Source organism: Cynocephalus volans, chromosome 1 (assembly GCF_027409185.1).
Source record: "Cynocephalus volans isolate mCynVol1 chromosome 1, mCynVol1.pri, whole genome shotgun sequence".
Classification (NCBI taxonomy): Eukaryota; Metazoa; Chordata; class Mammalia; order Dermoptera; family Cynocephalidae; genus Cynocephalus; species Cynocephalus volans.
In genome coordinates, this window is record NC_084460.1 from 264,673,756 (window position 1) to 264,691,674 (window position 17,919).

General features: G+C 37.4%; 1 protein-coding gene across 1 annotated transcript in view; it reads right to left on the reverse strand.

The window, feature by feature from the left end:
• The window catches only part of SATB2 (SATB homeobox 2), a 182,538-nt gene that overhangs the window by 17,158 nt on the left and 147,461 nt on the right, over positions 1-17,919 (reverse strand). The window contains exon 10 of the mRNA XM_063111484.1: positions 16,761-16,958. Within this exon, the coding sequence (XP_062967554.1) occupies positions 16,761-16,958 (198 nt within the window). The remainder of the gene's footprint in view (positions 1-16,760; positions 16,959-17,919) is intronic.

Sequence of the window (17,919 nt, forward strand, 5' to 3'; positions counted from 1 at the left end):
CTCAACTTTGTGAAATGTGAAGGAATGTTGCCTATCTACAAAAGCCTATGGAAAATACTGAATGTCTTGTCTAAAACAAATATTAAATGCCAAAATGATTTTCTTTGGAGTATAATGAATGAAGTTAACCTATGTGAAGAACCAACAAAAAAATTAATTCAACGTATGTATTTTTGCCTCCACTTTGATTCAACCTCTGTAGTTCCAACATCATATATTTCAAAGTGAACAAAGCAAATTGTTTAAAGTTAGAGCCAGAAACTGTCTTTACTGCCTCTAGCCTGACTTTATAGCTTACTTAGATTTTATAAAAACTTGTTTTTAAAAATATTCAATAAAAACTAAATAAGTTATGGAAGTTAAGTATAGAAAATCTAAAAACTGAGTATAAGCCATCTCATTTATTCTCACAAAGATCAAAAAGCATTTTGGTGTTAAAGAACATTTTTGTTTTAAGGTACAGTGCTTTTAAGGTATTATATAATTACCTTTACTGACAGTATAGTTTTTAGCTCTGTCAGGGTCTCTGTTGGAATTATAATTATAGACTGAGCAAAGTATTCTATCAAAACTCTATTATATTAAAACACTTGGTCATGTGTGCCTTCAAGATTCCCAACTTTCTATTTCTGAGAAGAGAACATATTTAATATTTTCAAAGTAAAACTGGTAAAGGGAATATTGTGAAAATCACTGCCAAAAAGACAATTCATATGGCAGATACAGAAAAAGCAAAATTTACCACAATATACTGGAGCAATGGGTATTAAATAGTCATCTCTGAATAAACTCTACAAATCAATATGGTCCTATTGGTCTAAACTAAGAATGGTATTGCCTAAAGGAAATCTCTAAGGTCAACTAGCAATTACCTGAAAGGTTTTGATTAAAAATGCTATTGACTGCTTTCATATCAGACAGCTTCCTGGTTGTTAGACTTCATGGGCTAAGTAGGTGCCAAGACATTAAACTGTCAATAATCTATTAATAAATACTAGACTGTTACACTCACTTTCACTGAATCTGCAGGCAAATGTATTCAAGCCAAGTACCTGCTCAGAGTTAATGCAAATTCCCCAACCCTGATATGAAAATTATATCTTTATTACCTCCCAGTTTAAATGCCTAGTAGTGTTGACAGAGTATAAGAAAAATATGCAGATGATAAATGCCTATTCAGACGAGTTAAACTAACATGTGCTTTTTAAGAGATTGCTGAAGGGACAGAAAACACGTCCTGGAATCTGACTTTCTTTCTAAACCATATTTAACAGTTTCTAAATTGAATGTAATAAACACTTTACACAGAGAAATGAGAAGTTATTTAAAGTGAGGCTTATAGGTCCCTGCCACTCAGCATCTGGAAAGCAGTTATACATTGGGGGGTGGGGGGACAACTTTTAATGAATTTAACAGAGAAAAGCACTTTAATTAAATGCTGTCAAAGTGGATCATATTAATGACTGCACACAAAGGAATTTAAAGCCAGCCAAGTTTATTTAGCAAATAGAAACTGAGCTTTCGAAGCTTGCAAGTATTTATGTTTCTGCAGTTGCAGTCCATCTAGAAGATGATGGTGCCAAATGAAACCATTGAGTTATTAGATATGATTTTATTTATTGTGTATTATTAAAGTTTCAAAGGCCTCAAGAGAATTAATTTCATTTTCAAAATGAAACACCACACTTGATCAGAAGGGATTAAGAAAAGAGAATACTTTCCCCCAACTTTTTCTTTTCCCTGGAATTCTGATGCAGGTGAGCGGCTAGTGGAGATGAACTTTTCTAGGTTCATCCAGTCAGAACTCACCTCACTGGATAGCAGTGGCAAAGAAATCAATGACAGTATTTGTCCTGTAACTTTTTCTCCTGGTTTTTTTACCCCCAGTGATTTGCCATTAAACATAATTCACTCTATTACACATAGCAATAAGCTGAAAAATGACCAAAGCTCTTAAAAATCTCCATGAAAATTTGGTTGCCATAACTTTCTTAATCAAAAACATAAGTAGAACAAACTTCTACAAAGGAAAAGGTATCAAATGTTTGACTTGGGGCAATACGAAAAAAAGGGTCTTCCTCCGTATCTTCTATTCATAGGCTGACCACAGAACAAAACTATTATTAATGATAATATTTTTTTAAATAAACAAAAAAAATATGAACCTTAATGCATGAAAGCTGTAAAAGACTGAAAAGCTGGTCTGGCTGGAAAATACTATGTGTATGTCAAAATGATTTTTTCTACTGTTTGTAAAAATGTAATTATCCTGATATGCTATTATCCCTGATATGCTACAAGGGTGAGAGATTTCAGATAAATCCATTGGAAGCTCAGGATTCGCCTTTGGTCTTCAGTCTCTGACACCAACATGTCTGTGAGATCACAAACCACTGGCATGATTTACCACATCCTTCTCGCAGTTATATATACACCCTTTCCGTCTGTCTATAGATTTTAATTCAAAACATGAGAAAGGGGGAGAAGGGAAATGTGAGGATGAGAGAAAAAAACACAAAACCCAGCACCTATTTCAGGATCACAAAAATGATTACAAATGGAGACTTTCAACTTTCTAAATAAATAATCTAATTTTTAATGCTCTCCCCACACCCAAGCTATTTATTAATATCATATGGTTGATCTGTGTCTTTGTAGTTCTGGAACTTATAAGTAGTTCAGCTTTTCCCATCTGTGCCAAAATGTTTCTGACTAGTCTTTGAAATGCTGCAAATGCAGATGAATATGACATAAAATAGGAACTGATTACATACACATTCTAAATGTGAGGAATGGCAACATAGAACACAGATGACTTTACATGTCCATATAGTATGATATACTACTCTGCTTCACATATGCAAATATAGACATCATGAAAGTACAGCATGCCATCTCTAGTATATCTGTTCTTGGAACTCAAAATAAATTGGTTGATTTCTTGCAAATAAAGTGACAGGAAAACTTCTCTCCTGGTACATCAGTAGTTCTAAAATGAAGATATATCAAAGAATCATCAATTAATAGAACACACCCATGCATTTGGTCCAGATTATGTTTTACAAGCCAAAGAATCAGTCAATTTGCTTCTCTCCTTTCATTATTAAGGAAGTGGGGGGCTGGCTAGTTAGCGCAGTTGGTTAGAGCACAGCCTTATAACCCCAAGATCACTGGTTTGGTTCCCTGTACCAGCCAGCCCCCCCCCCAAAAAAAGGAAGTGACTGTGTTAACATACTATGCACTGTTTAACCCCTATCTCTTTGGGAGGTATTCATTTCATATAAAGCACTCAAATAAAGATTCCTCCGAAAAGTATACCACACCTACATGGAAATATTTGACTTTGGTCCACTACAATTCCTTGCCACTCTTCCATTGCCACACTTTTGAGTACACTGTTGACATAAATTGCCAAAAAGATTAAATGAGAAAAATTTTATTTAAAAAATCATTTGCAGGGATGGCCCATGGCTCACTTGGGAGAGTGTGGTGCTGATAACACCAAGGCCACAGCTTAGGGCCCCTTTATAGGGATGGCCAGTTAGCTCACTTGGGAGAGCGTGGTGCTGACAACACCAAGTCAAGGGTTAAGATCCCCTTACCAGTCATCTTTAAATTAAAAAAAAAAAAAAAAAAAAATCATTTGCATGTGGATATTGCACTTATACAATATATCTTTACTTTAGCACATTCTATTCATTTAGGTCATAATAGAACTAGGAAGACAATTCCATATCCACATTTATTTATATCTAAGAGTTCACATCATAGATTTTAGCTCCCTAAGTTTAGAGTACTTTTTAAAAAAAAATTGACTCCTCATTTTGAGGTACACTGTCTGAGTTGTTTGTCATATCTAAAAAAGTAAATCTTTTAAAATAATTTGTTCCTCTGTTTGCTACACGAGTCCTCAAATCTGTTGGGTGACATTTCTGTCATACAATGGCTTTTGCAAGTTTTATTAAAAAAAAAATATATATATATGGATGGCCTCAGAACCTAAATTTAAAAAGTTCACTGAGGTTTATTCTGTGTTGTGCTTATATGTGTTTAACAACTGGCTCTCTGGAGAAAAAAAGCCCCAATGGATCATTTGCCAATTTTTTTAATGTGAACAATCTCACCATGGTGGGTTTCATGCTACCACTGGTGTTAACAACCAGCTTTCAAAATTCCCAAAAATTCAACAATCGGTTTCTACAGGCCAGTGTAAGCTTACTGCAGCAAACCCTGACTCTACTAGAGAGAGTACATGTCCCTCCTCTAACAAGCCAAATACTGATTCCCAGACTTGCTCACTGGAATTCCTTCCCCTGGCCTTACTTACTTGTCATTTTTCCAGTCCCAATGTGATTAGGATGACCCTGATGTGATACACAATTGCATAAAAGATTCTACATCAAAAGGTTAAGGGTTATATGATTTGCAGTGAATTAAATCTAGAAACAACTTGTGAGGAAACCGAACTTGTGACCTTAGGACTATCAAATCTATCTAGTTTGCTTGATCTCCCATTTCTAGGGTCAAACCAAGTAATAATAAAATAAATGAATTTCAGAACTTTGGCAGTTTTCCTTTAATTGAAAGTGTGCTTTTCTATCATTACAAGGGGAAGTTCCAGACTTCAACTTAATAAAAATCAGGAGTAGTTTTCAGCTACGTTAGATTTCCACACTAAACAGAAACAGCTGAGAAGCCACAGTAGGTAGGTTTGGCTGCTGCAGTTTAAAACTCAGTGGCTGCCTTTCTACTGCAATCATCATAACTACATAAGAAAATCAACTAGCTTTCTCTAAGCCTAACACAAAGTGTTTATAATCAGTTGTATTGTTGCTAATATGTTTATCCAAAATGCGTTTGAACCTCCCAAAGGCAATTTGCTTTTGTTTTATTTTTTGTTTCTTACACTCTCATTAAAATACTCAAATGGGAATCAGGAAAGGATGAACCAACTCACAGAATGAGTGTTTTGGATAAAAAAGGTCTCTCAGATCATCTAATTCAGGTTATGACAGTGTATAAAACAGCAGATGGAAACTCAAAGGGCGAAATGCCTCATCCATGGTCACACACTCAGCTCTGTGACTGGAATCTATGTCACTTTACAAGGACCTTTTCTTTACCATATCATCTTATCTCTTATGGGGTCCAAGTTTCATTAAAAATAGAAAGAGAGTAATTTTTATCCTTTATAAGATGCTCTGGTTCCTGAAATACTGTATAGAAATCCTTAGTGGGCAATAAACATACAGAAAAAAAATAAATATTTAGGAAATTTTTAGTTTAAAGCCATACTCCACTTAGACTTAAGCAGATCCCAGTCATCTATTTTGAACAGAAAATTTATAATCAGAAGGCCCTGATTTCAAAAGCATTTATGCTTGTTTCTACCATTATATAAGCAAGATATAGCAATTTTTCAAAATTAACATCTAATAGCTATATTTATTATCAGATTCTTTAACCTGTGGCTTTTGATTATGAAGCCATACAATTGTTGTGAACTCGGCTTGAAATAATTTGTTACTATCAATAGTTAAAATAGCAAAATCTGCAAACATTTTACTTTTTTGTTTTTGACAAATTAGAGCTGATTCGATATTTCTTCTATAATGACACTATTCATACATACGTCCACTCCTATTTACTTGCATATGTGAGAGGGAAACAGGTATAATTCCAGGTGGTGATGCCAGGACTAGAGTAATTTACATGAAAATCGCCCATTAGTATTCTCAGCATAGAGGACTAATTAAAGAGTGTTCTAAGATCTTAGCAAATTCTGCATCTTCACTTGACCTGTCACTGCATATCCTAATTTGCAAAAGTCTGTATTCATGTCATTGGTAGCCTCTAAGCAATTCAAGACCAGAGAATATTTCTTTTCCCTTGTTAAGTCCATTTAAAGCCAACACAGAGCTGCTGATGTTGTGGATGCATGTTTAATACCAGACCAGACTCAAACACAGTCACTGCAAGGCATCTTCACAACTTTGAAAATTTTAATGTGTTGTGAGGACAGAAATCCCAGAGATTATCCAGAAGCTGAGTGGCCTTTTTGCTTTTTTAAGCTTAAAAACATAAAAAAAAGTTTTTTAAAAAAAGCACTAACCAACTTTTGTCACACCCAATGGCATTTTATCATGCCCTAAAGAAGGATTTTATTCAGAGCTGAGAAGAAAAGTTCTCACTTACTTTTAAATAACTTATAATGACTTCAAAAAAAGATTAAATTGTAGAAAAGTCATTTGAAATCAGATAGCTCGGCCGAGCCCGTGGCGCACTCGGGAGAGTGCGGTGCTGGGAGCGCGGTGACGCTCCGCCGCGGGTTCGGATCAGGAATGGCCGGTGCACTGGCTGAGTGCCGGTCACAAAAAAGACAAAAAAAAAAAAAAAAAAAGAAATCAGATAGCTCTGAGTCTCTCAACCTGTCTCAAAACAATTGTACATCATGCAAACAATAGAGGCCAGGTACACTCTAATTTTTTGCTGTTTATATGTTGACATCATCCTTGATTCAACTCTGTATTCTTTTGAGTAGGAATTATTTCCTTTATCCTTAAAATTAACACTAATAAACACTCGGATTCTACTAACATTTCTCATGGGCCTTCCATGCAATTACCACCTCATTTAAACCTCAAATAACCCATAGATCTGGGATTATTATCACTATCTCCAGATATTTTAAGTGGCCTCTGCAACATCTGAGCTCCAAGTCCAGTGGTACCCCTAGAATTCAAAGCCAGGTCTTCTGAAGGTCCAGTGGTCTTTCCTCTTTATCCACACAGCTGTCCATGCCTCTGGCAGAGCTACTGTTTCAGCCCAATTTAATAAGCTCTTTGACAACTTATATCACTTAAGTTTAAAAATGGAAAGGAGGTTAAAAGAAATATAATTTTAATTTGGATATTCTACTTTCTTTTGAAACATTTTTGAATTGGGCAGTCCAAAATGTTGTGACAATAACTGTATTAGTATGTAATTATGGGTCAAGTTTGTCGGCTCTATCAGGTTTCCAGCCTGTAGCTGTGTAAGTCTTGGAAAGACAACTGGGAATGAGCTTCCCAAGCTACCCTCATTCCCTGTTTCAGTTGTAATCATCTCCCAGATTTAGACCTTGTTTGAGTGATTTGGCCCAAATCGAACTATGTGAAATAAGCACCCAGCTCTGACCAGAGTCAAATGATAATTTCACCCACCCACGTGGGGAAACCCTTCTCTGAAGATGTGCATTTCTGTTTCTTATGCAAAAATGAAGAACACCTTTCAAGTCAACAATCACCTATGAATGAGAAGCACTCTGGTAGAAAATGTAAGAAGAAAATGTGAAGCAGGCTCCCATCATCCTAGAGCAGTGTGTGCTTTTCTGCCACAACCGCTCATTATTAAGAGGGACTAGTTCACACACCTAACCTTCCAAGGGCCACAGCTTTATTCAACACATGCCCAATGAGCCAGGTGGTCCAGTTCATGTACTAACAATGAATTAGCCCATAACCCAGTACCAAGGAATAAGGTTGCTACTTAGAGAAGTTACTTTGGGTGGAGAGAATGACTATGACCAGGACAAAAAAAAGAAGTGTCAGTCTGTGAGGTCAGGGAAAAATTACGGGTGGAGGTCAGGGAGAAATTTGGGGTGGAGTGGACATTCTTATTATGCATGTGTTTTCCATCAAAACTATTTTTAAAAATGCCACTCAATTCTTTGAGTAGAGCTCAAAGACATAATTCTTTGTAGAGCTACGTAAATCAGTTTGGACTCTACAGAACAGACTCAGAAGGTCTGTTTGCTTTGGTACCTTCAAATAGTGTTGTTTTTTTTTAAAAGTAATCTTATCACTGAGAGGCTGAACATGTTTTAAAGATACTACCCAGCTCATTCTGGAACCAGCTAGAAAAACTGAAGCAAAGTGATGTCACTCAAGGTCAGGATCAGAGGAAGAAATAGAACCTATGGATTCCACTAAATTATAATTTGGATTCTAGATTAATACAAAATAGCCAGAGGGAAAACGGAAGTCTGTTTAAAAATGCATTCAAGGGCCTGCCCGTGGTGCACTTGGGAGAGTGCAGCGCTTGGGAGCGCAGCAGCGCTCCTGCTGCGGGTTCAGATCCTATATAGGAATGGCCGGTGCGCTCACTGGCTGAGGGCGGTGCGGGCGACACCAAGCCAAGGGTTGCGATCCCCTTACCGGTCACAAAAAGACAAAAATAAAAATAAAAAATAAAATAAAATAAAAATGCATTCAGAGTAAAGGGGAAAACTGCTCAATATATATGTGAAATTATGTTTTATTTACTGTTTTGTATGTGATGCCTAGAATAACACCTGGCACACTGAAGGAGCTCAACAAATATTTGCTCAATGAATAAGTAAAAATATGAGAATAAAAATGACTAGCCTTTTCAATTGTGTTTGTAATTTGAGGCCTGAGAATAAGTTTATCAATCAATTTTAATTATCCTTTCCAAAAGCCAGACTTTGCTAGATATCTACAGAAAAATAAAGGAATGTATTTTTCTTCTCATAGACAAAATGTGACAAGAACCTTGATTACAACAATGACACATCAATATCTGTAAGTGCCTTAATTTTAGTTTATCACTGTTGCTTTTTGTGGATGGAAAAGAAAGGAGGATGCACTGTACTGTATTTTCTTAGTCTCTATTTATTGTGCTTCTCTCTCATTGCTCCATGCTGCTCACATTTAATAAGTTTGCCCCTTCCCAAAATTTAATAGCCATTGCCCTCTGTTCTTTCAGGTTGGGGTGGGGGGGGGAAGCATGTTTCAGATTATTGAAAAGAAAGAAAGATAGGAGAGACGAAGGAAGAAAAATATAGCAATGTTGAGTTGACCAACAGAACAACAGCAAGGACATCCCGTAATAAATTCCACAGCAACATGGTTTAAAAAACAAAAACAAACAAACAAACAAAAAACCCCCTAAGCTTTACATTCAAAAGTATTATGTTTAGTCTTATTTTCCTATCAGAACATCAAGAAAAGTTCAAGGCATCAAAGGTTTTATATTATATTTGGTTTCATTTAAAATTGCCAGAATATGAAAACAAGTATAAGGAGTACCCTGCTGTCCCAAAACTTATAAAAGTAGACAATCTTCTATTAAGATAGAAAGACAATATATATATTAGTAATTTTAGTGGTTTGTAAAGAGCAGTGGGGAGTGCAGAAACTTGCATCTGTGAGGAATATCTGCACTGATGTAAATGAAACAGCTAATTCTGATTGGTCCCTTTACCTATAAAGCAGCATTGGGCAAAGTGCTCAATAGTTTTAGGATCTAAAAAGAAGGAAGTTTATCAGTAACCAAAAGGGAATGAGCTGCAGGGATTATGCTGCCTCTCAAAATGCAAAATGTCAAAAATTAGACTATTATTTAAAGAAACACAGCAATTATGGAAGAGGAAGCTACTTAAGAAACCAAGGTTCCCACAGGGCAGGAAAAGACTGGGACAAGTGGAACCCAGATGTTGAACACTTCATTTGGTGTTTAATTTGGAAAGGTGGTATGTTATGAAGGTTCAGCCACTCACGGGTGAGAGCTCTGCTTGGCAAAAACACTAGAACAACCCAGTGAAGAATGAGAAGCAAAATGCTAACTCCAATTACTAAAATGATAAGCCTAGTAAAATGCTGAACCCACTTTAACAAAAATAAATAAGCAGACCCAGAACAGACTGCTATAAAAACATCAGTTTAATTTGTATCAGTACCTATAACACAGTGACTGAACACATGGAATTACATGATAATATTAGAAAATTGCAATAAATTAGAAAGGCATAATTCTTTGGACATGCACAGAACTTAAAATCACCCTTAGGCATTTGTTTCCTACTACTTATGTGTCCACAGCACTTTATATTTAAAAAAAAGTCATGTGAGTATCCCTTGATGTGAGGTCATACTATACTGTTAATCATACCTGCAAGCAGATAAATGGAGGGTCCCAGGAACCATGTTCTACTAAAGGGGCACTAACTTTCTAACCCAAGGGCAGCTCAGTCACAGGTTACCTATGAGTGGTCCCTAGCCAGTAAGCTTTCTACTTCCCATTCCTCTTGAGATTGTTCTAATACTTTGCCCAACAAAGCTTGTCCTTTAAAATGCAGTGCCTTCAAAATTAAGCATTCAGACTACTGGTTGCAAGTTAACTATCAAGAAAGTCTGCTTTCATGGTGATAAGGTAGACCAGTCCATTTCCCTCTTAGATGAATTTAAAGTAGTAAATATGGAAGGGACCACAGAAGCTGGGTATAATAAAGGCATGGAGAAAGGTCATGAGGTAGAGCAGGGATCATGGGAAGTTGGAACTTATATGTCTTGTAAAAGGAAAAAAAAAAGACTTTAAGAAACTTTAAATTAAAAAAAAAAAAATCAGGCAGGCCTACTTTGCCTACATCTCTAGAAAAAACAAAGGCATAGTTAATATCTAATCTACTATTGACTCTAATGTCATCTTTACCTTTCTGACATTATCACTGGGAGAAACCTGTTCAGTACACTCTGAAAAAAGGTAAATCCAAGACGGAAATGTCTATCTCCTAGAATAAAAAGAATTGGTTGTGAATAACTTCCAAATCTCTCCATATTTCTGAATGATAAATTCAAAAATTTAGACATGTTGAAAACTAACTGGTTACATAGAAATCAAGAATGCTCTTCAAGTTGCACGCAGAATAACAATATGAAAAAAGCTAGTGTGGCCCCTTATTGATGGTCAAGGACTCCCAAAATTTTCCCAAGTAAGGACAGACTTGTACCCAACTGCTTCAATATTTCATTAAAAATGGCAAGTATTCATTTGCATCTCCCCTCAGGACTAGAGTGGGGTTTCAAAATTCTAGAGTCACATTCAAATAGCAGTCTTTGGATAGGAGCTTGGAATGAATCCAAGGTGGAAAAAAGTCTAATAACTTGGTTAGATAATTTGTAAACACTCTTAATTGATTTATTATTTAGCTTATATACTTATTTTCCTAGAAGTTGTCATTTTGGAAGCAAACTCACAAAACTAGATATTATCCATATAATCAGAAGTAGAAAAACAGGATCAAATTCTCAGTGCTTAAAGGTAGATTTAAAGTACCTTTAAACATTAGCAATGAGAGTCACATTCTGAGGTGACCTCAAAAATGCCAAAGCAGCTTGATGAAAAGTAGAAATTTCAGTCACATCAGTTCTTTGACATCACACCAATGAGTTATAGGGTTCACTGCATTAAGTGTCCTATAAAAAAGAAAGCTGAAAAAACTAGATTTATTCAGTAGAATGATTAAAACTTAAATGACATACATAAAAACAGCTTTGCATGATACCAGACAGCCAATAATAAGTGTTTGGGGAATGCTGAACATTGCAAATTAGCAGCTACCAGCACACGGATGAGAGTCAGACCCGGAAGGTAGACAGATGTGAACTGAACATAAGTTCTCACTTTGAATAAGTTACTTAACTTCTTTAAGCTTCAGTTTCTTACCATTGAAAGTAGATTAAAAAACCAACCACCCCCTTGGCTTTTCACAATGATTGCTGAAGGTCAAGACATGTAAAAATCTCACATTCTGAGAGCCTGGCTCTCAAAAAGGTTAGCTGATACCAGAGAAGAAGAAGAAAGAGAATGAAAAGGAGAAGAAGGGGGTGGGGGGTAGGAAGAGGAGGAAGAGAAAGAAGGAGGAAGAGGAAGAGGAAAAGGAGAAGCAGCAGAAGCAGCAGGAGCAGCAGCATCACTGTTGTTGTTATTACTGCCTTTTATACAGGAAAAACTCAGAATCAGCCTCAGAGATGCTCAGAATTTGTTATCTTATGCTGTTAGGCATTTAATGGTATGTCTATACCAGGGTTTCACAAACCCAGCACTACTGGCACAGCAGGCCAGAGAAGTCTTTGTTCTGGGGTTTGTCCTGTGCATTGTGGGATATTTGGCAGCACCTCTGGCCTCCACCCAGTAGATACCAGTAACGCCCCCAAATTAAAATAACGACACTGTCAAATATGCCACGGGGGACAAAATCACCCCAAAATCAGTTGAGAACCACTGGCAGATATGAATGACAGGAAGACCGCAGCTTAGACAATGCTGAAAATCCCCTGAGTGAGCAGCAATCCAGTGAGTGAAAGCACAGGCTTGTGTCTGGCTGTCATCGACCAGGTCTTGCATTCTTAGTCAGTGTACACCATGGAATTTTAAAACAAGTACTTGTCAGGAAACCACACAGAAGCAAGCTCAGAATTCCTGAACTTAAAAAATAACCCATGGAAACACTGTGTGGAAATACAATAAAGCAATAAAGTGCAAACTACACAGACATGAACAATTTGGCAAATTCTCCCCAGTCAACTCCACTCAGTGACCTAGCCCTAGAACGAGCGATGTCCTTTCTTCTCTACTGCAGTAAGAGGGAAGTGTGGTTAGAGGAAAGACCAGATGCCAAGAACGCCTGTATGTTCATCCAGCTGGTGATTCTGGCTTCAGGCAAGACTCGACGTCTCTGCTCTGGTTTTTCCAATTGTAAAATGGACTTGGTAATAATGAATACCCTGACCTCATTAGTTTTTGATTCTAAGCTGAGGATATCCATTCACTATAGGGCCTTGGGTCATAACCACTAGGGGGAAAATCACTACAACCACAAGCAACAACTTTGTCTCCAACATTTTGGGGTAAAAAGTGGAATTTATTTCATCTTTTTCATGCAGTATTTTGCTTTGGTTTGGTTTGCCTTCCCATGTCTCACCTCTTTTGATCTTCTTTGAGTTGTCAATACATGGACTAGAAACATTATGCAGATTAGTTTCTAACTTTTTTCAATTATTGACTCCTTAAGAACTTTTTACACTTTTTTTCCCTAATCATTTCCCCCTTTCACAAAATTTTAATGCCAGAGATATAATGAATATCTCTTTATGTACCGTGTCCCTTTGGAGGGACACAAACCACTGTAAATCTAAGATTTTTATGCTCCCTGAAAACCAATTTTTACTTTCTTGATTGTAGATCCATGGAGTGAATGGATCTAGTTTACAAAATGTGTTCAGAGCCTGGAGAGCTAGCTTCTATACAGCAGGGACCTAAATGGGGATTTCTGAAGAAAACTAGAGAAACCAGATAATTCCATATGATGTCAAAGCTACACCTCACCTGGCAAGATCTGAATTCCCAAGGAAGAACCATCTCACTCTTCCAGGATCGCCATGTCTCTGAGGATGACAACAACCATCAGTGGCCCCAAGCCCAGCTTGTTCTCAACTCTAACCTTGCATCTTCACTGATGTGAAATTCCATCAAACTTGCATTTTTTGGTAAGCATGCAAAGGACAATGGCATGTAATGGCTACCATCAAAGAAATCAGAGCCATGGGGCAAAGGCACTATGGCTTTGGTGAGGTAGCTTCAGATATAGAGGTGGAATCACAGGGGCCAGGTGACCTCACAGGAGTGAGGTGATGTGACAGGTGGACGGGATGTGTGCACATGAGCATAAAGACTGCGGGCGTTGGGGATCTTGGCAGCAGGGTGGTGAACTTGTGCCCTGTGGAAAGACTATTGGCTCCAGCCAAGGAGGAGCCTAAGCCTGGTAGGTGAGATCTTCTGATTTTCTGGATTTTATGTGAAGTATCCTGATCTTTAAATACAGGCTTAAATTCTTTAAACCCTTTGTGGGCTTAAAAGAAACATTTGTAGACACGAAACAAACATCTGCAAGCTAACACATACTGTCCATTTGTAAACTCTATTTGCAAACAAATGGCAAGAAAAAATTCTTCTCTTCTTTGAGGACGGAGGCTGTGATTCTAAGGGACTTCTCAACATCACGGAAAGAATCAAATGGGGAGGTATGATGCAAAGCACCTTCTTTTATCCAGTACATCATCTGTGGGCCCTAATTCAACAGACTTAACCAGTGGGTAATTATGCACAAAGACCACTGTCTCATATCTTTACCATTTAAGAAAAATTAAGGAATAATGTATTCTAATTACCTAAAGAAATTTAAATGGCACTCTTCCACAGCCACACGTGAGGAGGACTTCTATGTGTTTTAATATGCTACATATATCAGAAGCTCTTAATAATCATTGATTTCACCCATACTTAACAATTTAATAATGGCACATCTTCTACCTAGTTAGACAAAGTGCAACCACGCCCAACTATTACTCTACATACAAAATTTAAAATCCCTAAAATACATGAGTCATTCTCTCTCTCAAATTTTAGTGGATATAAGGGCACAAGTGAACTCCAACCCTGCATCTAACAGCTTGACTTTTAGACAATTATGGGCATTTTTTAGTAGCTTGGTATCTTTTTAAATATGAGGGTACTTGAAAAAGTTTGTGGGAAAATGGAACTAAAAGATAATATTAATGCTTCCATGAACTTTTTGAAGCCCCCTTGTATAGTCTTTCCCAAATCACAGAGGCTGTACCAACTGGTCTCCAGTCTCAAGAGTTCTGCCATCTGGTTCTAGTTACTTTTCTTCATTTTTCATATTATGACTGTAATAAATAATCAATTCCCAGCTTTATATTTTGCTGACAAACATAAATTCAGCATTTCAAAGCAGTGTCACTCAGAAACAGACACAATGTAAAGAAAAACAAAAAGCAATGTACTGAAGAGTTTCTTCACAGTAGTTAGAGGATAAAGGCCAATGGCTAAGGCAAATTCAATGTAGAGAAAATTACCTTATTTGTAAACTCTTTAGCTAAGATATGAGTGATAGAAATAACCTTTTATAAAATAAGTGAATTTGTCTTAGTCATATCAGAAGTTAATAGCCACAGAGTGCTTAACACGGAAAAGGAAATTTACAAGCTGATTTTCGCTTAGCCATTAAATATTGTTAGCACACCCTAGTTCTGACATACTAACAGAAAAGATAATAAAACTCATAAATCAACTGGCTGTCTGCTTCTAAGATTTACTTTACTTGAACTGAACAACTATGAGACAAAATATTATGTTGAATATTCCTTTAGTTACCTAAACACAGGGCCCACAGAGATGATAATTTCTGGACAAATAACAAAGACAGCCATCATTTAAATAAAGGGAGGTCCTCAATTATAATAAAAAATGGGTTTTAGTATTTTTATCTCAGATTTCTCTGACTTTCCAACTTTATCATCATCCTATGATTAAAATGGGCTGTTATTAATGTCTAGAATAAATCAGTTTTTCATTCCTGTTCTATTTTTACTTCACCTGGGTTGAACTAAGACGATCCTGAATGAAAAGTCCATGGAAAGTCAGTGCCCTGAAGCTAGACTTTGGCCCTGGTTGGTTCAAGAAAGAAGTTCGGACTATTTCATATCACAAAACGAGGAAAAAAATGGTGACAGCAAGTCTTGTGTATGACTGAATTTATACTTTTCATGATCTTTTTGTCTGAGGCTCTCTGTTTCATTAATTTGATTGATATTAAAGAGAGTTTTATTTTATAAAATGATTGATAATAAATAAAAGCTTCCTTTTTATTCTCTAAAATAAAAGGTTGTTAAACCTATAGCAGGCCCCTCATTAACTTTAATTTCTACTACATCTCAAAGTCTGAAAACCACTGCTCTGTGTGACTCAGTACATTGGTCTAATTATCTATAGGGAGGTGTCCTGGTGTTTATATGAGGCCATAGCCAAGAGATGACCAAGAGAGGAAAGGGGGAAGGTCGGTCCTGAAGGGTAAGCCATGTGGCCTAGCCTCCTGGAAATGAATTGTCCCAAACCTGAGTCCAGAGCCAGGAGGTAAGGTACTCTTCTCAACCACCCACCCTGGGTTCACTGTGGATAACATAAGAGACTGTCTCTATGAATCCATGAGTGTAGCAGTTTGGGCGACTCATTCTGTAACTCTGGCCCTGAAAGCAGACCAATGATAGCATGAAAGCACTGACTAGATGTCAGTATTTGGACAGAAAGTAATGTAATGGGCTCGTTAACTTCTGGCTTCTCCCCCAGGCATGTAAAGGTGGAGAGAGGGAAAAGGAGACACAGAAACCTCAGAGTAGGGCAACTCCACTACATCCTTTACCACATCCCTCCTACTACATCTTTATCAAGAAACCCTAGTTAATATTTCTTCTTGAAAATTACTGATTTTAAATGACGGTCAGTAGTTAATTCAATTACTTTCAGAAAGAAATGTTTTTTCTCTCATTCTCTCAATGAGAACAGAAACTAAGCAAACAAAACATGCAATCCAAATAAAAGCAGATTTCTAAGATGGAGGAAACCAAAGACAGCAAAAACGCATCTTAAAATTCTAAGAATCTGTCACAATTTCTCTCAAAGGTTCAGCTGGGTTCAATGGTATTCACTAGGTCATGTGGCTACTTCTTTTCCTCAGCCTAATCAAAAATCCCTCAAAGAATTTGGATCAAAAACTACTTCAGCGTTTTTCTTTAGAAAACGAACTGATGGAAACCGTTTTCTGATTGGGAGATTTAATTCTCCACGAGTACTCTGGCTTCACAATCTCCCAAGTAAAATGCTCTCAGGAAAGCAGCTGTTTTTGTCATTTGACTTCTCAGTCATTTTTCCCTGTGTGCACACATACACATTACACACTCATGCACACGCACAGTGGCCACTATGGCAACAGGGTCCTCTGTCCTTAGGGATATGGCACGAAACACCCTCCAATGGGAGCTGGAGTGGTATGCCCCTTTGGCCCTCAGCAGCTGCTGCTGGTACAGAATGTCCTGCTCAGGTGGCGGGGAGGGGATGCTAACCTGCACCGGCTCAGGTGGAAGCTGGACCACATGCTGCATGCGTTCGCTGTGGTGATGCCTTGATTCCTCCTCATAGATCACGTCCCTCTCATGCTGGGGAAGGTTCAGGAAGCGACGGATGGTACAGAGGTTCTCCCAGAGTGTGCGGTTTTCTGGGCTTGGGTTCTCCTTCCAGCGGAGCAGTTCACACAGCCAGCCCTAGAGAGAGAGGAGGCCACTTGAGTTAACCTGCAGAGTGCAGAGGAGCTGAGTGGGCCTCGACTTCAGTCAAGTTCATCATATTTTTCTGTCAAATTGTTCCCACCACCCTGCAGAGATACTAAAATAGTCGGACTCTAAAAACCACCCAGTGCCCACACAGGTGGTAACATCAATGCCCAAGAATCTTTACCCTTGTTAGTTATCTTATCACCTTTCCTATAAAATATATTCTCAATTACAGTTCTTTGTAAAAGATAATCAAGCAAGACTATAGTTGTCTGATTCTCAAAAAAAATAATCCATGCTGGTCAGCTACAATTTTTAAGCATTACCCAATTGGCTAGTTTTCCATTCTCAGAAAAGAGTGACGATGAACAAATATGTACTATGAGAGGGAAAATTTTGAAGAAGAAAAAAATGTTTGAGTGTAAATAGCACTAAATTCTCTAGGGAGGAAAGAATCAATAATGCCACAGAACAGAAACAATAGCCTCAGCTAGAATAAAAAAAAAAAATGTACATGTGCTCAATCTCTGAACCTTTGACTCAAGGCCCTCCTCACCAGCACCCTCCCGCCACAGCCACACCTGCAGGAAGGTAGGCAGTTGGTCAGGTCACACCTGCAAATGTCTGCCTCCCAACTCTGGCATCCGGATATTCTCTCTCGCAACTGCACGAGAATGAAAATGTAATGCAAATTATGATGGATTATATGAAAATAATACAGAGGATGCTGTCAACATCGCTCACTGACTCATGTCAAAATATTTTACCCAGTAGCTTTCTAACCCATCATTTCCAAGCTATATCACTCATTTTAAAAACAAGAACTGTCCCACGTCACACCTCTTGCAAAAGAGTAAAATTTTTCTAAAAAGGTGCATGATTAAACAAAAATGACTTTGTGAAAAATAAATCCCAAATCTCAACAAATTCTATATTAAACTTGTAAGGCAAT